Here is a 25,057-nt window from a genome sequence, read left to right as displayed (position 1 = left end):
TCTGAGAGTTGGAGGCGGCGATTCGCGACGCGAGGTGTGCTCTTGCAGAGTTGGGAGACACGGATCTCTGCTGGTCCACTGGTCCTCTGGGACTGCTGAGCTTGGATGTCCGGCTCCCCAGGCTTCGCCCCTTTGGGTCTCAGGAAAGGCGCCTGGAGCCCAGTGATTATCAGCATTGATACTAGGATTCTTCCTTTCCTTCCCCTTTCCTCCCCCTCCCCCCATAAGTTGCCCTGTCACCCACAGGTAAGGTGAGTGGCCTCGATGGGTACTGTTAAGCCGCTGCTTGTGTAAGTACCGGGCTCAGACCAGGTGCTGCTGTTGTACTACTGACCTGAGCAGGTACCATGGACTGGCCGGCCTACAAGGAGGACTTTTGAGGACTGTCCCCTCCCCCTCAGGCGTCAGCGTAGAGCTCTCTAGCGGAATCTACGCTGATCAGTCGGGATAACCAGGTGTCACCTGTGTGCTCAGCTGTGGCCAAACCGAGTTGACCAGAGCAAATGCCTGCCCAGGTGGATACTGGGAAAAGAGTGACCTAATGCGAGCAAGTCCAATGCCTGGAGAACTAACCCAACATGAGTTATTTCACAGAAGGGGAAACTGAGTCTCAGGGAAGTGCAAGATTCAGCCATACGCTGTATCTGTGACTACCACTCATTCTGGTACCAAGCATTTTCCCCTTTTTTGGGGGAGAGAGGGGAGTTACTGGGGATATGGACAGTGAGTGTACTGAGTATGTACATATATGTGGATATAAATATATATAGAGAGATAATTTTTTTATGGGACCAGGGTTTGATCTCAGGGCTTTACACTTGCAAAGTAGGTGCTCTATTACTTGAGTCACTCTGCCAGCCCCTTTTTTGGTTGGGTATTTTTTGAGACAGGGTCTCCAGAACTATTTACCAAGGCTGGCCTCAAACTCTGATCCTCCTGGTCTCAGCCTCCCAAGTAGCTAGGGTTACAGGTGTGAGCCACCTGTGCCTGGCCCCTAAGCATATCTTGTTACCATTCTGAAATGCAAGCTACTAATGTGAAAAATAAAGAACTACTACTGCAGAGAACAATTTTGAGAGTAATATGGGAAAAAAATTTAACAGCAGGTCACAAATCAGAAGTGTCATACTTTTGACCTTCTGACTACATCTGGCCATCAAATAGATGCTTTAGGCCACAGGGAACATAGTGCTGGGTGTTAAACCCAGGGAACTGAACCCATGGCCTTGCTTATGCTAGGCAAGCACTACCATTGAGCTACTCCAAATATCAACTGATGGAAAATGTATCTATCCACACAATGAAATATTATTCAGCCACAAAAAGGGAATGAATAAATACTAAAAGGAAGTACTGACACATGCACATGCTTGAAAACATGCTAAGTGACAGCAACTGAGCACACAAGGACAAATATTGTATCAAGCTATCAAGACTAGGCAAATCCACAGTGATAGCAAACAGATTGGTGGATACCAGTTTACTGGAGGAGGAAGGGTGGAGTAAAGGCTACCAGGCATAGGGTTTCCTTTTGGGATGATGCAAAATTTCTGGAGCTAGATAATGATGGTTTTATGAATGTCCTAAATGTCACCCAATTATACACTTGAAAATGGTTATAAGCCGGGCACCAGTGGCTCATGCCTGTAATCCTAGCTATTCAGGAACCAGAGAAGAGGAGGATCTCAGTTGGAAGCCAGCTGGGCAAATAGTTTGCAAGATCCTATCTCGAAAAAACCCAACACGAAAAGGGCTGGTGGAGTGGCTCAAGGTGTAGACCCTGAGTTCAAACCCAGTACCACCAAAAAAAAAAAAAAAGAAAGAAAATGGTTACAATGGCCAATATGACCACCATGTGAATTTGGTCCCATAAATTCAATTATCCAGCTTCAGAGCCAACAGGCACATTCAAAGACTGGGCCCCAATGCTACATAGCAACGATCAGCTGGAGCTGAGTGGCCTCTAGGTGACCAGGGTACCTTCTGTGACCTGTCTGGGCCGTGAAGGTATTTGGGTTTTTTGATTCATGGTTAAACCATAAAGCTTTTCACAAATGTTCTTTATAAATCTAGTGTGTCACTGTTTATAGTTTCCTGTCGCTGCAGACATTTTTAAACTTCTTTCAACGAAGCACAGTTGTTTTATAGCTTGTGTCTGACAATTCTAATATTTGAAGTATCCGAGGGTCTCTTTCTGCTAGATCTTGCTCATGGTGTCATATTTCCTTGTTATATGCCTGGTTCTTTTTGACCATGCTGGACACTGTATTTTAAAATTTATTTACGGGGGTAATTTGAGGCCTTTCTCTAGAGATGATTTACATTTGCTTTTGCCAGGCTCCTGAAGTCAACTGCTACTTCAAGACTACCTCAACCCAAGTTCAGGATTTGTGGTTTTCTTGGCCATCCAGGGGAAGCTAGAACAGGCTGAGTATGGCACAAGGCTGGTTCGCATGTTGTACTCTGAAGGTGGAGTCTGTGATGTGATGCAGTCAACTTACAGACTTGTGTTTCCTTGGACTTGTGGCATGGCTCAAGTGGTACAGCATCTGCCTAGCAACCATAAGGTCCTGAGTTCAAACCCCAGTACCACCAAAAATAAAATAAAAGGGTCAGACTTGTGCTTTCTAGCTGCGTTTAGTAACTTCATCATGTTGACAATTCAAAATCATCCACGGGACCCCGATGACAGTCCCATCCATGGTGGGAATATAGGTAGCATGGGAAGTGGCAAATGCCACCCCTCTCGGAGCCGGCTATTGAATACTTAGCACATCACTGGTGGAGCCTGATGGAGGTGCTACGTTATTGTGGGGGAGATCTCCCACTGAACGTGGGCCCTGGACTTTAATTTCCCGGCCATTCATAGTCAAGTTCAAAAGTGCTAGGACTGACAGACATCTGCGGGGCCGGTGAGACTTCCTTGCTGGTTACCTTTCAGCATTTCTTTTCAGTTTTGGACTACTTATTCCTTACTCTCTTGTCAGCATGTAAAAGCATGGCTTTTAAGATATTTTCAAATACTTTTTTTTTTTTTTAAGATACGTGCTATGTAGGTAGCCCAGGTTGGCTGCAAAGGCTATATCCTCCTATCTAAGCCTCCCAAGTGCTGGAATTACAGGTGTGAGTCACCACACCTAGATCTTTTTTTTTTTTTTTCAATACTGGGGCTTGAACTCAGGATCTACATCTTGAGCTACACAACCAGCCCTTTTTTGTGATGGGTTTTTTTGAGGTAGGGTCTTTCGAACTATTTGCCCGGGCTGACTTCTAACCTGATCCTCCTGATCTCTGTCTCCTGAGTAGCTAGGATTACAGGCATGAGCCACCAGCACCCGACCCTAGATCCTTTTTTAAGCTTTTTAGTTCGTGTCAGCTTGAGAGTCTGAGCAACTATGTACCAAAAACTGGAAGTCAAGCTCTCTACGACTGTTAGTATTCTAGACATGTTAAGAATGAAAGATGAGTTGGGCGCCAGGTGTTTCACACCTATAATCCTATCTGTTCAGGAGGTAGAGATCAAGAGATCACTGGTTTGAAGCCAGCCCCAGGCAAATAGCTCTCAAGACCCTATCATGAAAATACTTCAAGCCGTAGAGCACCTGCCTAGCAAGAAAGAAGTCTTGAGTTCAAATCCCAGTACCACCAAAAACAAACAAGCCAACAAAATAACCAGAGCAAAGTGGACTGGAGGAGTGGCTCAAGCAGTAGAGCACTTGCTATGCAAGTGTGAAGCCGAGTTCAAGCCCCAGTTCCAAAAAATAAATAAATAAATAAATAAAAGAAGAAGAAGAAAGATGAGCTAGACACATGGCTTACACTTATAACCCTAGGTAATTGGGAGGTGGAGATTAGGAGGGTTGTGGTTCAAGACCAGCCTGGGCAAAAAGTTCTGAAGACTTGATCTCAACCAATAAAAAGCTGGGCGTGGTGGTGCACACCTGCCATCCCAGCTAGGTGGGGAAATAATCCAGGCCTGTCTGGGCATAAATGTGAGACTCTATTTGAAAAATAATTGGAGCAAAAAGAGCTGGAGGCCTAGATCAAGTATTGCCTAGCAAGTGCAAGACCCTGAGTTCAAACCCTAGTACCACCAAAAGAAAAAAAAAGATACAAATAAAAGATGATCCCAGGCTACAGAAGTGAGTTGTGGCTTGTGTCAAATGTCTTCACCTCTCTTTGTCTCATCTGTAAAATAAGGATGAAAATAAAAAGTTGTTACAAGGATTAAACAGGGTATTTAAGTGCTTGCACCAGTGGGCACTTGAGTGTTTGCTGGCAAGATGAAGCTCCACCCTAGAGACCGAAGTCCAACTCCCCACTTTCCTGGGTTGCTAAATTCAACTCTGAATCAACCCCTGCCTTAGGCGTCCCTCCAAGGCGGGGGCTGGCTCACCACCCTGGGGTGGAGGAGCTTTCCATCTCTGGAACAGAGATGTGTAATTGTGAGGGAGAGTGCCCAGCCTTGGCGCTCTCTGCCACCTAGCAACTCGCAAGGGCAAAAGTGTATGGCTTTCATACACAGAGGTGCTCTGGGGTTTAGGGAGCCAGGCCCAGCAAAGGGGGAGAAGTTTGAAAACTCTAACCACAGAATGAAATACAATCCCTTCCCTGAGACAGGAACTGAAAGGATATGCTACAGGGGATGAAACAGACCATTGAGGCCACCTTCATCCTTTTATAGAAAAGAAAGCTAAAATGGCTCACACCTGTATCCCATCTCAACCAGTAATCTGGGCATGATGGTGAGCACTTATAATCCCAGCTACTTGGGAGGCAAAGGTAGGAGGATCTGTTCTGAGGCCAGCCCCAGGCAAAAACATGAGACCCTAACTATAAAAATAACTTTTTTTTTTTTTGCAGTACTGCAGTTTGAACTCAGGGCCTCAGGCTTGCTAGGCAGGCATTCCACCACTTGAGCCACTCCGCCAGCCCTCTTTTGTGAAAGGTTTTTATGAGATGGGGTCTCATGGAACTATTTGCTCAGGCTGGCTTAGAACTGATCTTTGCCTCCTGAGTAGCTAAGATTACAGGCGTGACATATTTGTTTTTAAAAAAGGAAAGCTAGAGAGCCAAAATCCAGCACCATCAGTCAGAAGAGTCAACCCAGAACTGGAACAAAGCTCTGCTGACAGCAGCCCTCAGCCATCGGCCATCCCCACTCCATGTGCACCATGATGTTGGTGTGACGACATCAGCCCTTGAGACTGTTTACGCTATGGAAACAGGCGAGTGCTGTACATCTGGCCCCACCTTCCCCTTGCACACAAGAGCTGCTGGGAAACAGTAGTGTTACCACTGGTGGGGCCCAGAGAGGTCCCAAATTATTGTGCAATGGACTCTCACCTAGGGTGGTCTTATGGTGCGTCAGAGTGACTGGGAAGGCTTGAAAAAACTTGTGAGTGTGTGTGTGTGTGTGTGTGTGTGTGTACCAAACACTGCAACCTGACCCTCTGAATCCTTTTTTTTTTTTTTTTTTGTCTATGACCACCAAAATTATCACCAGCCCAAATAACTAGTGGAGCAACAACTGGAGCTGTTGGTTTGCCTAAAACTGGGACACTTAAGGTCATATAAAAATGGATAGGAAAGGGCTGGTGGAGTGGATCAAGTCAAAGAGCGCCTGCCTAGGAAGTGTGAGGCCCTGAGTTCAAATCCCTGTGCTGCCAAAAAAATGGATAGGAGACAGCAGCTCAGCTACTGTCCAGTTACTCAGGAGGCTAAAGGAGGAGGATCACAAGTTTGGGGTGAGCCTGTCTCCACCGCCCCCCATCATTAGAGTTTGAATTTAAGGCCTTGCACTTGCTAAGTAGGTGCTCTATGACTTGAGCCTCACGCCCAGTTCTTCAGTGAATTCTTAAGTCAGGAATCTAAATTTCTTCTCCCTTAGTCTATATGTGTACAGTCATTTTGGCTGTCCAGCATCCCAACATCCTCCCTACTTCTGGGTGAGCCTTTGGGGGTGGAGCAGCAACCCCACTACAGAAGCTAAAGAGGGCCTGTCACTCTTTACCAAGAATTTATAGAGATAAGGGCAAAATAGTTTCTGCCGGCTATGGAGGGGGTGGGGGGGAGAGGGAGGGGGCAGGGTGGGTGGTAAGGGAAGGGGTGGGGGCAGGGGGGAGAAATGACCCAAGCATTGTATGCACATATGAATAATAAAAAAATAAATTAATTAAAAAAAGAATTTAAGTCCTAGGCATGGGCTCCAATGATGGCCAGTTGATTTTTTTTTTTTAATGGTACTGGGTCTTAAACTCAGGGCCTTCACCTTGAGCCACTCCACCAGCCCTATTTTTGTGAAGGGTTTTTCGAGATAGGGTCTCACAAACTATTTGCCCAGGCTGCTTGACCCTCCTGATCTCTGCCTCCTGAGTAGCTAGGATTACAGGTATAAGCCACCGGCACCTGGATGGCCAGTGATTTTTTTTTTAAATTTTATTATTCATATGTGCATACAAGGCTTGGGTCATTTCTCCCCCCTGCCCCCACCCCCTCCCTTACCACCCACTCCGCCCCCTCCTTCTCCCCCCCACCCCCTCAATACCCAGCAGAAACTATTTTGCCCTTATTTCTAATTTTGTTGTAGAGAGAGTATAAGCAATAATAGGAAGGAACAAGGGTTTTTGCTGGTTAAGATAAGGATAGCTATACAGGGAGTTGACTCACATTAATTTCCTGTGCGTGTGTGTTACCTTCTAGGTTAATTCTTTTTTATCTAACCTTTTCTCTGGATCCTGGTCCCCTTTTCCTACTGGCCTCAGTTGCTTTTAAGGTATCTGCTTTAGTTTCTCTGTGTTAAGGACAACAAATGCTAGCTAGTTTTTTAGGTGTCTTACCTATCCTCACCTCTCCCTTGTGTGCTCTCGCTTTTATCATGTGCTCAAAGTCCAATCCCATTGCTGTGTTTGCCCTTGATCTAATGTCCACATATGAGGAAGAACATACGATTTTTGGTCTTTTGGGCCAGGCTAACCTCACTCAGAATGATGTTCTCCAATTCCATCCATTTACCAGCAAATGATAACATTTCGTTCTTCCTCATGGCTGCATAAAATTCCATTGTGTATAGATACCACATTTTCTTAATCCATTCGTCAGTGGTGGGGCATCTTGGCTGTTTCCATAACTTGGCTATTTTGAGTGGTGCTGCAATAAACATGGGTGTGCAGGTGCCTCTGGAGTAACCTGTGTCACAGTCTTTTGGGTATATCCCCAAGAGTGGTATTGCTGGATCAAATGGTAGATCAATGTCTAGCTTTTTAAGTAGCCTCCAAATTTTTTTCCAGAGTGGTTGTACTAGTCTACATTCCCACCAACAGTGTAAGAGGGTTCCTTTTTCCCCGCATCCTTGCCAACACCTGTTGTTGGTGGTGTTGCTGATGATGGCTATTCTAACAGGGATGAGGTTGGCCAGTGATTTTTAAAAGTAATAGTTTTAAACCAGGCACAGTGGTTCACACCTGTACTCCTAGCTACTTGGGAGGTGGAGATCTGTGGAGGATTGTGGTTTAAGGCCAGCCTGGGCAAAAAGCTCATGACATCCCATCTCAACCAATAAAATCTGGGCATGGTGGCACCTGTGTGTCATCCCAGCAACAAGGGAAGAGTAAACAGGAGAATAATGGTCCAAGTCAGCCCAGGCATAAACATGAGGGCTGGGGGTGTGACTCAAGTGGTAGAGCCCTTGCCTAGCAAGCACAGGTCCTGAGTTCAAACTCCAGTACCACCCCCCCAAAAACACTTTTATTGAAATATAATTAACATACCATAAAATTCACCCTTTTAAAGCATATGTCAGTGGTGTTTAGTATATTTGCTGAGCTGTGCATCTGTCACCACATTCAGCTTTGGAAAATTTTCATCATCCATAAAAGAAACCTTGTCTATACTAAGGTCTCCATTAAGGAGACCTGATCACCTTATGATAGCCAGAAGGCAGAGAAGAGAAAGTGGAAGGAGCAAGGGCGGAGGTCTCCTGCAAAGGCCTGCCTTTCTCCAACCGCCTACCTTCCTTCCACTAGGCCTCCCCTCCTAAGGGTTCCACCGCCTCCCACACAGAGAGCAAGTCTTTCACACACACTTCAGATCTATTATGTCTCACGAGGGTGCAGTCGTACAATATGTGACCTTTTGTGCCTGGCTGCTTTCACTTGACATGTTTTCAAGGCTCATCCATGTTGTAGCATGTCCTAATGCTTCATTTCTTTTTCTAACTGAATGGAAAAAAAAAAGAAAAAGAAAGCCATGTATCTAGATGATATTCTATTACATATATTTAGCAGTTTATTCATTTGTCCGCCGGTGGACACTGTGTAGTTTCTGCCTTTTGGCTTTTATGAATAAAATGCTATGAATATGGACAGGTTCTTGTGTGGATCTGCATTTTCCTTTCTCTTGGCTACACACCTAGGAAGGGAATTGCTGGATTGTATGATTAACTCTACACTTAACATTGTGAGGAACTGTCAGAGGGCTTTCCAAAACAGCATCATTTTATATTTCCAGCAAACAACGTGCAGGGTTCTAACTTCTCCATATCCTTGCCGACACTTGTTATTGCCAGTCTTTTTTCTTGAGCCACTCTGGTGGAAGTGGAGTGGTATCTTGTTGTGGGTTTGATTTTGAGTTTCATTTTTGAGGGAGAAATGACTCATGGCAGAAGTGGCCATTAGGAGGCAGTGTGGGATGGGAGGGCACCACTGGCATCCCAGCATTCATTTTTCAGAGCTCACCTGTCCAGTCTCTCCACTATGAGTTACCTTACAGCCTTCCAGTGAAGTCCTTTTCCACATAAGCTAACCAGGCCACCTTCTGCTAGTGGAAGTCAAAGATCACGACCCACGCCGCACCCATGCTGCCCTTCATCTTATTCTTCCTGAACTTCCCTTCCTCTGCTGCTATCCTTTGCTTTCACTATTGTCCCCTTTCCAGGGTTCCCCTGCCATGTGCCCATTACCCTGCCTCCAGGATGCAAATTTGATCCCCCTCTCCCTCTTCAATTAATCCAGTTTAACCTCCTCGATTTAGCACTCCAGGCCATCCATAATGTGACCACTGACTCCTCTGTATTGCTCTTCCTCCACAGTCCCCAGGGACCCCCTTGGGGTTCATCAATCGCTATCTCCCACCCTTACTCTGCCTGGGATGTCTTTTCTCGTTTATATAATCTCTCCTCTTCCTCCCTGATCTCTTCTTCCCCACTCTACTATCAGCTCTGGTTCTGTACCGTATTGTAAGGTGCTACACTATTAACGAGTCTGCTTCCCTCACTACAAAATAACCTTTTTTGTTTTGTTTATGGCTTTTTTTTTTTTTTTGGCAGTACTGGGGTTTGAATACATGCTAGGCAAGTGCCCTACCAATTAAGCCATGCCCCCATTTCTTTTATTTTAGTTTATTTTTCAGATAGGGTCTTACTGAATTTGCCAGGGCTGGCCTTGAACTGAGATCCTCCTGCCTCCAACTTCCTGTATCACGAATAGCTGGGATGACACGCATGTGCCATGATGCTCAGCCAACACCTTCGTAAGGTAAGGACCATGGTTTGGCACATGGTAACTAAGGTTTCAACATACTGAATGGCACTGGGTTAAAGTATGGAGTTTCTTTTTTTTGGTGGTACTAGGGTTTGAACTCAGGGTCTCACGCTTGTTAGGCCGGTGCTCTACCACTTGAGCCGCTCCACCAGCCCTTTTTTGTGTTGGGTTTTTTCAAAACTATTTGCCAGGACTGACCTCAAACTGTGATCCTCCTGATCACTGCCGCCCGAGTAGCTGGGATTATAGGTGTGAGCCACCAGTGCCTACGGGTTATCTGTAGGCCACAAGCTATTGTCATTACTACTAGAAAAGCAGAAAAGATAGGGGTGACAAATAGGACCTCAAGAAGGGTCAGTGTCAAGGGTCTGTTGCAGGTTTAGTGTATCCCAGATTGCATCTGGTAATTGTGATGGCTCCAGGGATATAACTCTAAAAATGAATGCGCATGAAGGGATAAGAGATGCTGAGAAACCGTGGTGGGTTCCATTTTATAAAATTGCAGCCGTTGGCTGTGTGGGCTCAGTGATGGAGCATGTACTGAGTGAGCTCGGGGCCCTGGGCTATGTCCCCATCACCTTCTCTCCAGTAGCTGGAAACCTCAGGGGGAAAAGATGTACCTCAAGGACATAAGACCACACGGCTGAAACCACTGTGAGCTTTTTACCTTTGGCTGGTATTGTGAAAGAGCACAGCTTCAGTGCTGGCACAACCAGCAACGTATTTGTGGTTTTTCCTGGGATGCCCAGAGTGACAGCCTGTCCTACCTCAAGGTTCTTTGCATACAAGGAAACAAGAATGGCCCGATTTTCCACCTAGAGAGCTGGGCTGGCACCCATTCTTCCTGCTCATTTCACACGCAAAACCTTTTCTACTCAGACTCTGGGGGGGAACAGGGGGAGGGACGACAAGACCTGACTCTCCTGCAGTTTGAGGCTGTGGCACACACTGTCTTCTCTGGTTGGAATGTCCCTTCTCTGCGTGACCCACCCTGACTACCTCATCTAAAACGCAGCCTCCCACGACCTCCCCTTCCCCTTCTGCCTCTCAGCACTGTGGCAATGATACTTTCCTTTGTTTAACAGGTGTCCAGAGCGGACCTGTCCTGTTTGCAGGGGACAACAAGCCCCTTCACAGTGCCCAGCAGAACTAAACCTGTGTGGAATCCATGAGATGATACATGGAGTTCACGGCTCTCAGATTATAAATGTAGAAAGGAAATGTTCCTAAAGGACAGGGGCAGTGGCTACCCCTCACAAGATACCTGGGCCACGCCCCTTCCTCTCTGGCCACAGCACTCACATCTGATGAGTTCTCTGCTTCTGGGCCTGGCCTGGATCTGGGCGGCCAGGACGGAGATGCTGGGCCATGGCTAGGGTGTCTTTCACTTAATGGGACATACTTCTGACTGTGTGACCAGTTCATGAGGAGCATGAAATAGTAGTTATAATTAAATTCAGTCCCCCAAAGAAGAGTCTTACTCTTGCTTTAAAGAGTAAGACACACAAAAACAAGCACCATGTTTACATGGATGTGTTTTGTGACGTCCAATCAAGGAAATTAGATTAGATGGTGGGGGGAGACAGACAAGTCAGTCCCCTTCCTGTGTGGGGATGACTTGGGGACTGAATTTCCCACCATGGCCTCAGAGCACTGCTCGCAACTTCAAACTCTGAAGAAGGGCGTCAGTGGACAGTGATCTTCCTGGGCCTGAGGCCTTTTACCTGGGGGGAAGGGGGCTGAGAAATACCCATTGTAACCACAGAAGGCACTAGGCTGCCTCAGTGGGATAGCAGGGTACTCAAGAAAACAGAAACCAAAGGACACTATTAACTGCCCCAACACTCAAGTTGCATTAAGGAAGGCTGTGTCAACAGGTCTGTCTTTTCCCTCCCTCCCTCCCTCCTTCCTTCCTTCCTTTCTTTCTTCCTTCCTGTTGAGGATGAACCTGGGGCTCAAATATGCTAAGTATATACACTGTACCATTGAGTTACACCCCCTGCCCATCTGTCTTTCCCTTTTTTTTCTCTCTTCCATTCTCTTTTCCTTTTCTTTCCTCCTTCTTCTCCTCCCTCTTTCCCTTCTTTCCTTCATTTCTTACCATTTCTTTAAGCTGCGCTGGCAGAGGGTGGTTAGATTACATGTGAGTAGGGTGACAATTTGCTGTTGATTCCCAGGCTCCTGGCTGTTTATTACAGTCCATTGTGAAGCAGGTGGCTCCAGGTACCTGCTGGCCAAATCCCAGGAGGATACACTCCAGCTGAAAACATCTTGACTAGGGCAGCCACAGCTGGAGGACACAGATGTCTGCATCATCTCAAAGCCAGCAGAGGCTGGGCAGTGAGTGAGGACACCTGAGTGGTAGGCACTGATGGGTTCAGGAGTATTTGCCAGAGAACTGGAAGGTACAGGACACAGTGTGGACGTGAAACGGGAACTGAGCTAGAAAAGTGGTACACATCCCACTTTTTCTTTTCTTTTCTTTTTTATTTTTTTGAGAGTCTTGCTATGTAGCCCAGGCTTGGCCTTGAACTTGTGACCATCCTGCCTCAGCCTCCTGAGTCTACAATTACAGGCCAGATTCCACTTTCCAAAACCTTTTTAGGGTAGGCAAGTGGTAGAGCACTTGCCTAGCATGTGTGAGTCGGGCCCTGGGTTCTATCCCCAGCACCACTTTCTATTTTGGAATAGCTTTAGATTTACAGAAGGCTTGCAAAGGTAGCAGAGAGCCACAGACCTTTCACCAGCTCGCTGAGATGAGCATCCTGTAGCGCTACGGTGAGTTCATCAAAGCCAAGAAATCAACATTGGTGCCTGGTGCCCACTAAACTGCAGACTTGATTTCCGCTGATGGCCTTTTTCTGTTTCAGGAATGAACAGCTCCAGATCCCCACGTTACATCCAGCCGTCATGACTCCTGAGAGTTTCTTAGGTTTTTTTTGTTTTCATGACCTTGACACTTTTTGAAGGATACAGACCAGGTATGTTGTACCGATTCCTTGTATTTGTAAAAATCTGATGGGATGGGTGAATAACCTTGACCTGTGAGGTAGGCAGAGTGTGTGAACAGCAGCACACAGGACAAATTCGGGATGCTCTCTGTTTTGGTATGGTCTGCAAGCCGAGAATGGTTTTCCCATTTTTAAAATGGTTGAAAAAAATTAAGTGAAGAGCTGGGCACTGGTGTTTCACACTTGTAATCCTAGATACTTGGGAGGCTGAGATTGGGAGGTCTCTGTTCGAGGCCAGCTGGGGCAAAAAGTTCCCCAGATCCCATCTCCAAAATAACCAGGGCAAAAGAATAAATAAATAAAATAACCAGAGCATCCGAACACTGGTGGCTCATACCTGTCATCCTAGCTACTTAGGAGAGCGCCTGCCTAGCAAGTGTGAGGCCCTGAATTCAAATGCCAGTACCACTACCCCCCCCAAAAAAAAAAACATCAAAAGAAGAACATGTTGTGACATGTGGAAATGATTGTGAAATCCACATTTCAGTGATGATAAATAAAGCTGGATTGGTTCACAGCTATGGCCTCTCTTTTCTGGAGCATCTGCAGTGTATTTGTGCTATAATGGCAAAATTGAAGTGTTGTGACACAGACTATTTGGTTCAAAGTGCCTAAACATTTACTCTGCAGAGAGTTTGAGGCAGAGGTCCTGAGAGGATCTGGCATTCATTTCAAGTAAAAAACAGTCTATTAAAAGGACACTGCTGTTTTGGGCATGGTGGTTCACAACTGTAAACTCCCAGCTACTTGGGAGTTAAAAACAGGAGGGTTGTGGTTTGAGGCCAGGCAGGCAAAAAGTTAGTGAGACCCTATCTCCAAAAACAAGTTGGGTATGGTGGTTCATACCTGTAATCCCTACTACTGAGGAGGCATAGGAAGGAGAATTGCAGTCCAAGGCCAGCAAGGCAAAAAAAGTCTAGACCCTATCTGAAAAATAACTAAAGCATAAAGGGCTGGGGAGGGGCATGGCTCAAGTAGTAGAGCGCTTGTCTAGCATGCATGAGGCCCTGAGTTCAAACTCCAACATCACAAGAATATATAAGTGAGAAAATATTTTAAAAGGCACTGATGTTTTAAGTTCACTCATCCAATTGTTTCACAGATACTTACTGAAGGCCGGTGGTCAAAACTAGGAGAGACCCCAACTTGAACAGGTGTTAGTGATGCTCAAACTCTGGGACCAAGAGAGGTTAATTCTCACCAAACGCCTTCCCAATTCTTAGGCACAGTGTCTGTGTGTGATAATAATGGCTGCTGTCGTATTTGGAGCACTACCTTGTGCCAGTAATGCTTTACTTGTTCTGTCTCTTTTAATCCTCACAACCAGCCCAGTATCTGCTCCAGGAGGAAACTGAGGTTTAAAGGCTTAGCCACACCCAAAGGCACACAGGTAACTGTTAAATGGCAGAAGCAGAGCAGGAGCCCAGCCAAGTCTGTGGGCCTCTAGCTCCAATGCTGTGCAAAGGGCTTGCCATGCTGCACCATGGGGAGGGGCCGGGAGTTCTGGGGAAGAGGGAGAGGGCCTTCAGGAGGCTCTAGGTGGTTCTGAGGACCACTGTCGGTCCACACGTTTCTGGTCTTGACATACCTGCCAGGATGAAAAGGACAGCTAGCCAGAGGCCCTGTCTGAAATGGTGTTCCTTTTCCAAAGGAGCATCCCAGCGTGGTTTTTTGGCGTTCAGTGTTTTGTCTCTATGTCTTGGCTTCACGACAATACCTCTTGGTTATCCCTTTCTGTTGTTTTGCCAGCCCTACTGCTGGAGAGTCGGAGCTGTCTGTGCTGTCCCTGTCCCCAGGGCACTGATGCCAGCCCTTTCCTCTACCCAAGTGCCTTGAGGCTAGGCCTGCTGCAGGAGCTTGGGAGGTGCAGCGCTCTTCCTGGGTCTGAATCCTGGGTCTTAGGCTGACTTCGCTTTTGTCAAACAAGTTCAGAGACCACAAAACAAAAGCAATGCAGAAACGGCGCCTCAAGGAGGGATGGGACCCTGGCTGGCCAGGCTGGGCCAGGGGTGAGGTTGGAATGCCATTGGTACCAATCCTGATGTCAGTGGCTGCTTTGGGCTCCTGAATGAACACTGTACCTGGGACCTTGGCCTCCAACATGCTGGCTGAATCAGCACAGAGGGACAATGTTTGACAGTGGTCCCATTCCCAGTGGGTCCAAATGGGAGTGGCAGTTCTTTGGGGAGAGGTTTTTTTTTTTTTTTTTTTTTTTGTCTTTTTTTTTTTCTTTTTTGGTGATGGCATGGAACCCAGGGCCTCATGCATGCTAGGCAAGCGCTGTACCACCGAGCTACATCCCAGCCCGGGAGTGGCAGTTCTTAAGACAACCATCATGAGAAACAGACACGAAGGGCACCACATTTAACAAATGAAGCCCTGAGAGTTTCCTGTTCCCTTAGATGTCCCCAGGAACTTTTTTTTTTCAGTGCTGGGGTTGGAACCCAGGGCTCTACACAAGCTAGTCAAGCGCTCTACAACTGAACTACATCCCCAGCCTCCCAGGAACCTTTCAACTAGCTTGGAAACATATCTCCTAAGTTCTTAGCAGCTGTAAAATTGATTCATAAAGCTTGTTTCTCTTTTTGTGCCATTTTTTTTTTTTAAAGAACAAAATGTAAACTAGGTTGCAGAGCCCTAGTGGTGACACGCTCCAACAAGCGGGCGCCTGCAGAACCTTGGCTCACACCATCCACCCAAGGTCGCTGTGACACAGCCTGGTTTGGGGTAGATGGTTCTGTTCCATGTTCCAGAATGTTCCAAAGACTCACTGGGCCAGATTCCCAGCTGAACCCCATGCGGTGGGGAGGGAGGGCTGGGTGCACAGATGAGGACGTTGCTGCTGTTCTGTTTCTCTCACATAGACTGCTTCTTAGGAGAAAGGCACTTTCTGAGTAGACCAGGAATTTGATCTTAATGCCTGCTTCTTGGGGGAAGGGCAAGGCCCTGGTTTTGGGGTGGGTGGGTATGCTCAAGTGAGCATGCTGGAGGGCAGCACTGGGCACACTTGTCTGAGCCAAACGTCAGAAGTGATGACAAAGCTCTAAAATCAGACCATAACTTTTTACACTACAATGCTATGCTATTTTTGAGGACAAAATACAATATAAGCTTAGCAATGGCCCCTAAATGTCCCTGGAGCTGGGGAACTAGCCTGTTTTTGCCTATTGCATGTTTTGAAGCCCAGCCGAGTGTGAGGTGGCAAAGCAACCACACTGGTTAGTGTGGGGCATGAGTGGGGTGATGGCTCCACTGGGCGGGGCCGCATGTGGTTTGTGGCCCAGGTGCAGTGTGTGGGGCTCCAGTTGTCTCTGCGGCAGTTTCCACCAGGGTTAAGCGTGACCAATGATGCTCATCGTAATGGCCACACTCAACTGCTCAGATGTTTTGCTGAGAAAACGCTTAGTCAGGGACTGTCAGGAGCCCAGAGCACCCAGCGCCCTCTCCCTGGCCTCAAGACAGGGCAAATCCCCACTGAGCCACATTAGGCCAAGGGTCCAGGTGGCACTCCAGGAGAAAGGAATAAGGCCACTGACCACCGCTTCCCTAGACTGTACATGTCATGAGGAAGACTTCCTGCTGGCTGAGGCGGAGCCCCTCCAGGCAGCACCCCCACAGATGAGGCACAAAGACAGGCCCGGTATCCAGCCGCCATTTATGTCCTGCTGCCAGGGCCGCGCTCGCCTCCACCCACTTTTCTATTTCAGAAACCGGAATGTCCAACTTTGCAAATTCCATTGCTTAACAGAAATTTGCTTTTAATGTCTAAATGCTGTGAAGATTAGAGGAGGGACGGGGAGATGTAGAAAAAGTGGTGCTTTTTGGAAAACACACACGCATGTGTGCAAGTGCGTGCGCGCGCGCGCGCGCACACACACACACACACACACACACACACACACACACACACGCCCTTTGAGCTTCAGACATTCCTTTTGACTTCACTGACCATATTACCCAGAACTTTCTGAAATGGTTAAGCCAAGAATTTCAGTCGTGAATATTTCTGCAGTGATTTCGTCGGGAAGTTCTTCTTCAAAGCAAATTTCTGAACCTAACCAAACAAGAAAAGAAAACCAAATGCTTTTCCAGTGATTAGGTTTCTATCTCAAAGATACAAGGAAATGATACTAAACAAAAGTAAGAGGTGCTTTGTCCTAGGCTTTGTCTGTGATATTTTAAAAACAAAACCAAAAAAAACCTTGGGTAGAAATGAGTTCAAATCCCTCCTTAATGGAGTGGAGCACTATTAACTGAACCACAGAGTGTCATAGATTTTACTGTTTCAAGATTCCTGGAAACACAATGTCCGTGTACAACAATTGGGAAAGATAGGTTCTATGATCCAACAAGCATAAAGGAATGGGGTAGTGGCAGCTTGCAGGTTGGAAATGACCCATCAGGTACTGGAGTCTAGAGTTACCTGAGTTCAAGAACTTTGTTAAACTTGACATTGGGGATGGACAATAAAAGGAGCAGCTAGGAATGTCTGCTCCTTAGTCTTAGTAGGCAGCATCTCTGACCACCCCTGGCTGGTTAGTGGATATTCCAGCCTAAGCAGGCCTAGAAGAGCTGCTTGGATTGGCTCCTCCTGAGCCTCACAGCCCTAACTTAGGCCCATGGCTGAAGAAGAAGCTGGACCATCCTTAAGCTACAGCAGAAAGAAGAGGAGGAGGATTCTTTTCTTTGTTTTTGTTTCTTCTTAATTGGTCCTGGGTTTTGAACTCAGGGCCTCAGGTTTGCTAGGCAGGCACTCCACCACTTGAGTGCTCCATCAGCCCTGTTTTGTTTTGTTTTGGTGCTGGAGATGAACCCGGGGCTTCAAGAATGCTAGGCAGGGGCTCCCACACCCTGAGCACAGGATGATCTTTAAGAACTTTAGCGTTCTGGAAGCTTGAAGCTGGGTTTGTTCTACCACCAAGTTGCCTCTCCTTACCCACGTCTTCTGAAACCACTATCAAACTCTACCTTCTACTAAGTGGCTTATGTTCACCCACACAAGCCAGAAAGATGAAGAACAGGTCAGTTTCTAAAGAAGAAAACAAGAGCAGAAGACACAAAAGGATGAACAGAGTGCAGGAATGAAAGCTGTCCTCGCATGGACACAACCACTACCCACCGGCTTGTCACAGCTTATTCATGTGGGATTCCCAGCAGACTGACTGTTGTGTGCACGGTCTTAAGGAAAGTGGCTTGCACCAGTCAGGAGAAGTGAATGCACTTAAGTCTCCAACAAATTAGGGAGTTGCAGCTACACGCCCAGACAAAGGCAGCCCCAGTACCTTTGACCGAGGAGGCTGCAGGCTCGGATTTCCACCCCTCAGGATTCAGGCCAAACAGCGAAGCAAAGCAGTCTGACATCTCCTCTTCTGTCATGTGCTCACCTGGGCATCATGGAGTGAAAAGGTGGCTGTTTAGCTGGGTGGGGAAGGGCTAACCATAATGTCAGAGTTTAGGATTATCATTCAAGGTCTCGAAGAGAATTAATTATTCCACTCTTTCTTTTTGTTCAGACAAAAAAACAATCTAGAGAGCTCCATGTTACTGTCACATTACTTCCTTATATGGTGTTAAAAAGTGTACCCCTGCTGGTTACCGGTGGCTCATGCCTGTAATTCCAGCTACTCAGAAGGCAGAGATCAGGAGGATCACAGTTCAAAGCCAGCCCTTGCAAATAGTTTGAGAGACCCTGTCTAGAAAAAATCCAACACAAAAAGGGTTGGCACAGTGCCTCAAGTGGTAGAGCACTTGCCTAACAAGTGTGAGTCTCTGAGTTCAAACCCGAGTCTCACCAAAAAAAAAAAAGTGTACTCCAGTCAGGGAGAATACGTTGAGCCTATAGAAAGAAATAAGGCAGCTTGGCTGATAAAGACTGTGCCCCGTTTTATTTCAAGTTCCCTGTTATCAGGACCACTTCAGTTTGACTAAGATGAAAATGGTCCTCATTGAGAGCTGGCGATTCAACTCCCTCATAAAATAATGAGGAAAATAATAGTAAAAATTTTAAAATGTTTACTTAGGTATGCTTTTACTTCACAAATGCATCCCAACTTACAAAGCTTAAATAAGCTAGCATTTATGTCCCATTTTAAAAGCAAGGGCATTGAGATTACACAGTTTCGGGAAACTCACTTCTAGGTCAGGGTCCTTTCGATGGAAAGGACCCCATAATTTGCCAGATTTGCCAGATGTGCGGGACAGTAAGAGGTACCCTCCTGGCTGAAGCCTATATATCGCTGCTCTTTCATGACAGATGGGGATCCTGAGGGGGCCCTGTCTCCCCTACCTCAGTTCTCCCCACTAGGGACGCTGACTCAGAGATGTGTTTACCTTTGGTTAGGAGCAGTTTCAGGAGGTCCTCTCTCCGAATGACCTTTTCTCCTTTGGAGTTGGTGACGCCGAGCACGTTGAAACTCTGCTGGATGCTGCTCATGGTGTTACCGAAAGGTGGCCTGTGATTGAGGTAAACCTTGAGGAAGTCTGGTAAGTTGATTTTGTCAATGAGGTTTCCAGTGTCCACGTACTCACTAAATTTGACTTCATTAAACATGTCATCAATCTAGGGAAAAAGAAAGATCATGGTGAATGGAAGGGATACTTTGTTCTCATACTTCTCTCTCTTTTGGTGGGATTGTGGTTTGAACTCAAGGCTTCCCACTTGCAAAGCAGGCGCTCTGCCACTTGAGCCACACATCCAGTCCATTTTCTCTGGTTATTTTGGAAACGGGGTCTCATGAGCTATTTGCTGGTCTCGGACCTTGATCCTCCTGATCTCAGCCTCCAAAGTAGTTAGGATTATAGGCATGATCCACGGCACCCAGCATTATTATACTTCTAAAAGCTGGGGAGGAACAGACAGTATTCTGTTAGCTTAAAACATGTCTGTCATGGGTTGCATTGTGTCTCTCAGGAAAGACACACTGAAGTCCTAATCTTCAGGACCTTATGAGAAATAGGGTCACTGCAGGTGTAATCAGTTAAGAGTACATGGGCCTTTAATCCAATCAATGTGACCAATGTCTATATAAGAAGAGGAAAAATACACGAGGAGAAGGTACTCTACTCTCTGAGAGGCAGAGATTGGAGCAGAATAGCTTTAAGCTAGAAATGCCAAGAACTGCAGGCAACCACCAGAAACTGGAAGGGCCAAGGATTTTCCCCTTTAGGTTTTGCAGGGGACAAGGCCTGATGACACTTTGATTTTGGATTCTGTGAGAGAATATGTTTCTGTTGTTTTAATACACACTATGTCCTAGTTGAACCCAAGTTTAATCCTCAGCACCTAAACAAACAAACAAATTTTTCTGTTATTTTAAGCTAACCAATTTGTGATTTTTTGAGACATTGTCTTGCTGTGTAGCCCAGGTTGGCCTTGAATTGGTGCTCCTCCTGCCTCCACTTTCTGAGTGCTGGGTTTACAGACATGCACCACCATACCTACTCTGCAATATTTCATATAAACAACAGATTGTATGTAACAAATACGTAATTTATGTGGTGATTTTTTTAAAAACAGGCTCTTACTAGGTAGCCCAGGTTAGCCTCAGAGTTGCAGTCTTCCTGCCTCAGACTCCAGAATGCTGGAATTATAGAGGTAAGCCACCATGCTTGGCAATGGTATAATTTTTGTTTGGCAGTACTGGAGTTTGAACTCAGGGCTTTGCACTTCCTACCACTGGAGCCACATCTCCAGTCTTTTATGCTTTTTAGTTATTTTTCAGGTACAGTCTTGTGGGGTTTTTTTGCTTAGGGTCAGCCTCAGATCAAGATCCTCCTACCTCCACCTTCTGCATAGCTAGGATTACAGTCATGTACCACCAGGCCTGGCTTATTCCTTGAGATAGGGTTTCACTAATTTTTTACCTAGGCTGACCTGGAACATTGATCCTCCTATCTCTGCCTCCAAGAAATCAGATAACTTAGATGAAATAGACAAATTCCTAGAAAGATACAAATGACCAAAACTTACTCAAGAAGAACACCAGAATGGACCTATAAGAGATTGAAGTAACACTTTTAAAACTTCTGGCAAAGAAAAGCCAAGGAACAGATGGTTTCCTTGGTAAATTCCACCAAGGCTTAAGGCAGAATTTTCTACAAGCTCATCCCAAAAATAGAAGAAAAGGGAACACTTCCCAACTCATTCTATCAGGTCAGCATTACCCTGAGACCAAAAGTAGACAAAGACATCAAAAGAAAGCTACAGGCCAAAATCCGTTATGATTTTGGATGTAAAAATGCAACAACAAAGTGCAAGCAATCTGAACCCAGCAACATACAAACAGGGTTATGCACCATGGCCACATGGAGTTTATTTCAAGAATGCAAGGTTGGCTTAACATGTGACCCTCCAGAATATACTACGTGATGATCAATAGAAAAATGACAAAAATCACATGATTACCTAATTAAATGAGAAAAGCATTTGACAAGAACCTAACAACTCCAGCATAAAACTACTCAGCAAACTAGGCAAAGAAGGAAGGCTTCCTTAACTGGATATTGGGCATTATGAAAACTCACAGCTACTAACATATTTTAGGATGAACCACTACAGGTTTTCCCTAAGACCACAAGCAAGACAAGGATGTCTGCTCCCACTACTTATACTCAACACCGTTCTGGAGATTCTATATGTGGAAATTAAACCAGGAAAAACAGATAAAAGGTATCCAGGTTTTAAAGGAATCAGTAAAACTGTATTTATTTGAAAGCTGACAGGATCTTATACGTAAAAAATTCTAAGCTGGGATGACAGGTGTGGGGGAGGAGGCTCCCCCAGCTGGGGGGGCTTACAAACTTTTTGCTTCAGAAGGCCTCTAACCACAATCCTCCCAATCTCCACCTCCCAAGTAGTTGGGATTATAGGCTTGAGTCACTGTGCCTGGCTACTAACTAAATTTCCAATAGCATCAAAAATAATAAATACTTAGGAATGAATTTAACAAAAAAGTAAGACGTATGCCCTGACAACTATAAAATGTTGAAAGAAATTAAAGAAAACCTAAATAAGTGGAAAGACATCCTGGATTCAGGGCTTGGAAGAGTTAATATGAAGGTGGTAATACTGCTCTCCAAACTGATCTGCTGATTCAACAGCATTTTTGTGAAAATCCTAGTGTTCTTTTTTCTTTCTTTCTTTCTTTTCTTTCTCCTTCTCTTTCTCCCTTTCTTTCTCTCTCTCTCTCCCTCTTCCTCCCTCTCTCTCTTGCAGAAAACAACAAGCTGATCCTACACCTGAAATGGCATAATACCAAGAAAGACAAAAAGAAGAATGAAGTTGAAGGGATTTATACTTCTAATTTAAAAACTTACTACAAAGCTACAGTAATAATGATAGACATAGAGTTCAATAAAATAAATTTGGAGTCTAGAAATAAACTCTTATTTCTAGATGATTTTTTACAAGGGTGCACTGTCAATTCAACAGGGAAAAATAGTCTTTCCTATCAAAAGTTACACAAGTTACATAAAGGTAACTTCCAATGTGTCAGATCTATAGGTAAAACCACAAAACTTTTAAAGAAAACCTAAGGTAAATCTTTGGTTTAGAACATGCCTTCTTAGATATGGCACCAAAAGAAACACTGAAGGAAAATTGGACTTCATCAAACATGAAGGCATTCATGCTTGAAAGGACATCATCAGGAAAGTGAAAGGACAACCCACAGACAGGGAGCCACTTGTAGATCATCTGACAATGGACTCATATTCAGAAAACACAGAAAGCTCTTCCAACTTGTTTTGTTTTGTTTTTTGAGCTCTTCCAATTTAATAAAAAGACAAGCAAACCAATTAAAAAGTGGGCAAATGATTTGAAGAGATATTTCTCAAGAAAACATATGAATGTCTAATAAGCCCACGAAATGACACTCAATGGGAAATGACACTGGGAAATACAAATGAGAGCACGTGCCCAGCAAGTGTGAGGCGTGAGTTCAAACACCAGCACCATACACACACACACACACAAAAAGATACCATTTGATTTCTATCAGACTGGCTAAAATCAGAAAGACAGACAAGTGTTGGCAAGGATGCAGAAAAGTTGAAACTCTGCTACACTTCTTGTAGGAATGTGAAATACTGGGAAACAGTTTGGATGTTCCTCAAATTAAACATAGTTTCTGCCAGGCGACGGTGGCCTCGTACAATCACAGCACGGCCACGCCTTTCATTTGAGTTTGTTCACTTGGAGCCTTTCACTGCTTAGACTCACTTCATGCATCTGTATAAGTGAAAAGAAAGTGTGCTGGCTTTTCTCTCTGTGTAAGGAGAGAACTCTTCCATATTGGCTGCCTGATCCTACAAATTTTAAAACATCCCCTTGGAGCTGGAGGTGTAGCTCAAGTGGCAGACTGCCTGCCTAGCAAGCACAAAGCCCTTAGTTTAAACCCCAGTACCACCAGAAAAACAAACAAAAAGATGATTTAAACCATCCTCTCCAGCTGGGCTTCCTCGCCTTTTGATGAGACAGGTCCTCTCCTCGGAGGTAAAAGCTGCATCTCCAGGCCCACAGATACCACTCTGCTGAGTGCTTACTTTTCTGCTCCTCGCAGATGGTGGGTGATTGTTCTGCGACCGCCATCACCTCCAGAACCCTGACTCATGCAGGAGGGGATGTTTTTGGTTTTGCCATGTTGGGGAGGAACCCAGGGCCACTGTCCCACGCCTCCAGCTGGTTGCACACTGTTTTCTTTCTTTCTTTTTCAGGTAGTGAGGTTTGAACTTGGCCTGTACCTTGAGTCACTCCATTTTTTTTTCTTTGTGGTGGATTTTTTTCAAGCTAGGGTCTCACAAACTATTTAATGCCCAGGGCTGGCTTCGAATAGCAATCCTCCTGATCTCTGCTTCCTGAGTAGCTAGGATTACAGGCGTGAGCCACCAGCGCCTGGCCAGTATTTTCAAATGCAGCATTTCAGCAATGTAAAGTGCTTGCCAAAATGCCTAATGCGTCGTAAGTGCTCAACAGTAATTATTCCATGATTATTCTATTTCCTATGCACTTACTAATCAGAATGCATGTAATTACAACATAAGTTGTAATTTATCATTACTTAATGTATTAGTTATGTCTAATATGTAATTTATAGCTATGTAAATGATGTTATATAAATTATCAATGCAATAAATGATTTAGTCCAGAAGTAAGAGGTGATGATGACATTAAAGAATCTGCAAGAGCCTGTGTTACTCATACCCAGAGAGTTCCAAAGATCTCAGGGCACCTTTTCAGCACAAATCACTTTGTAGGTTCTTCACCTTTTGCTGACTTCTGCCACAGGACCGATCAAGAATCATGCTTAACACGCACAAAATTGGTGGAAGAGTCGTTCCTGAGCCTGCTCTGCAGGTGTCAGCTAAATAAAGCTCATGGTTGGGAGAGGACCTCTGGCATTGAAACAGAACACTGAGTGCCTTCTGAATGCCCCTATGAAGATGGCCTGGGGAAGCAGGAGTGTTGGCTGATCTGTGCAGAGCACTCTTAGGGCATTCTCCTTTTATGGCACTCTCACCCTTTCCATAATCCTAAATTCATTCCATCCACCTGGGGAACTTTAAAAATTCTAAGGGCCAGACCCTACTCCTACTAAGGGGTAGAGTCGTAGTGTTTAAAAGCTCCCAAGGTGATTCCAACGTGTGGCCAAGACTGAGAAGCCTGGCTTTAAGGCAAGGGTTCTCAACCTGCATCAGGCACCAAACGGACCAGGAGGACTTGTTAAAGTACAGGTTGCTGGTCCCACCCCAACAGCTTCCCATCCTGCAATCCAGGATGGTTGCTGAGAGTCTGCATTTCTTACAAATCCCCAGGTGATGTCAACATTGCTGGTCTGGGGGCCACACTTTGGGAACTACTGCTCTTAGACCACAGGGTGACTTTTGCCAAGAGAGTCAGCATGGGTTGGGTGTGGAGCTGGGCATGCACAATGCTTGCCCAGCATGCACCAGGCCCTGGTCTGCTCCCTGGCACTGCTTAAAATTTAAAAACAAACAAACAAATAAAACACAAATTATAATTTAAAAAAGAAGACTCAGCATCGGGCTTGTGCTTTTGAGCAGAGCAAGGATGGATGGCAGCTGTGGTACATGCACTAGTACTTGGGGTTCACATCTGTCTTCTCCATTAAGCTGCAGCTATGACTTTCATCTCTGTTTCCTCTGCTGCTTTGTTTGGAGCCTGACTTCAGAGGGGCTCCAAGAAATGCTGAATGAATGAATGAACAATGTGGGGCCATGGAGGAATTTCTTTTAAAACTCAGAAAAGGCTTGTTTAGAATGACCACTTACTTTACTACCTTGGTTCATATCATTCAGCTTTTGATAAATGACACCGAGCATTTGATGTTGTCAAGACAGGACACTTATCTAATAGCTTGTTGCTTGATTTACAACTTTTAAACATTTAGATATACAGCATCTGGGCCTCTGTTGGAACTGCTGCCCCAGGCCCCGAGGCGTGAGGGTGGCCTGCTCCTTCTCGGTGGGCCGGAGTCCCTTGCTCAGGAT

General features: G+C 45.5%; 1 protein-coding gene and 1 long non-coding RNA gene across 5 annotated transcripts in view; one reads left to right on the top strand and one right to left on the bottom strand.

The window, feature by feature from the left end:
* Positions 1-16: 16 nt before the first annotated feature.
* Cfap251 (cilia and flagella associated protein 251) overlaps positions 17-25,057 on the bottom strand; it is an 88,724-nt gene continuing 63,683 nt past the window's right edge. For 2 of the 4 annotated variants that reach the window (XM_074061243.1, XM_074061244.1), the window contains 3 exons: positions 18,881-19,109; positions 17,833-17,934; positions 14,774-16,604 (listed from right to left, as the gene is read on the bottom strand). In XM_074061243.1, coding sequence (XP_073917344.1) covers positions 16,504-16,604; positions 17,833-17,934; positions 18,881-19,109 — 432 coding nt within the window. In that variant the 3' untranslated portion in view covers positions 14,774-16,503. Of the gene's footprint in view, positions 153-244; positions 4,189-14,773; positions 16,605-17,832; positions 17,935-18,880; positions 19,110-25,057 lie in introns of those variants that run through there. The other 2 variants (XR_012443561.1, XR_012443560.1) reach the window with 2 other exon arrangements.
* On the top strand, positions 8,367-23,700 carry LOC141418896 (uncharacterized). Its single transcript, XR_012443563.1, has 3 exons — positions 8,367-9,533; positions 12,410-12,520; positions 21,765-23,700. It is a non-coding gene; the product is annotated as an uncharacterized lncRNA (long non-coding RNA).

The sequence above is a fragment of the Castor canadensis genome, chromosome 18 (assembly GCF_047511655.1).
Source record: "Castor canadensis chromosome 18, mCasCan1.hap1v2, whole genome shotgun sequence".
Taxonomy (NCBI): Eukaryota; Metazoa; Chordata; class Mammalia; order Rodentia; family Castoridae; genus Castor; species Castor canadensis.
This window is presented reverse-complemented; position numbering and strand designations above follow the sequence as displayed.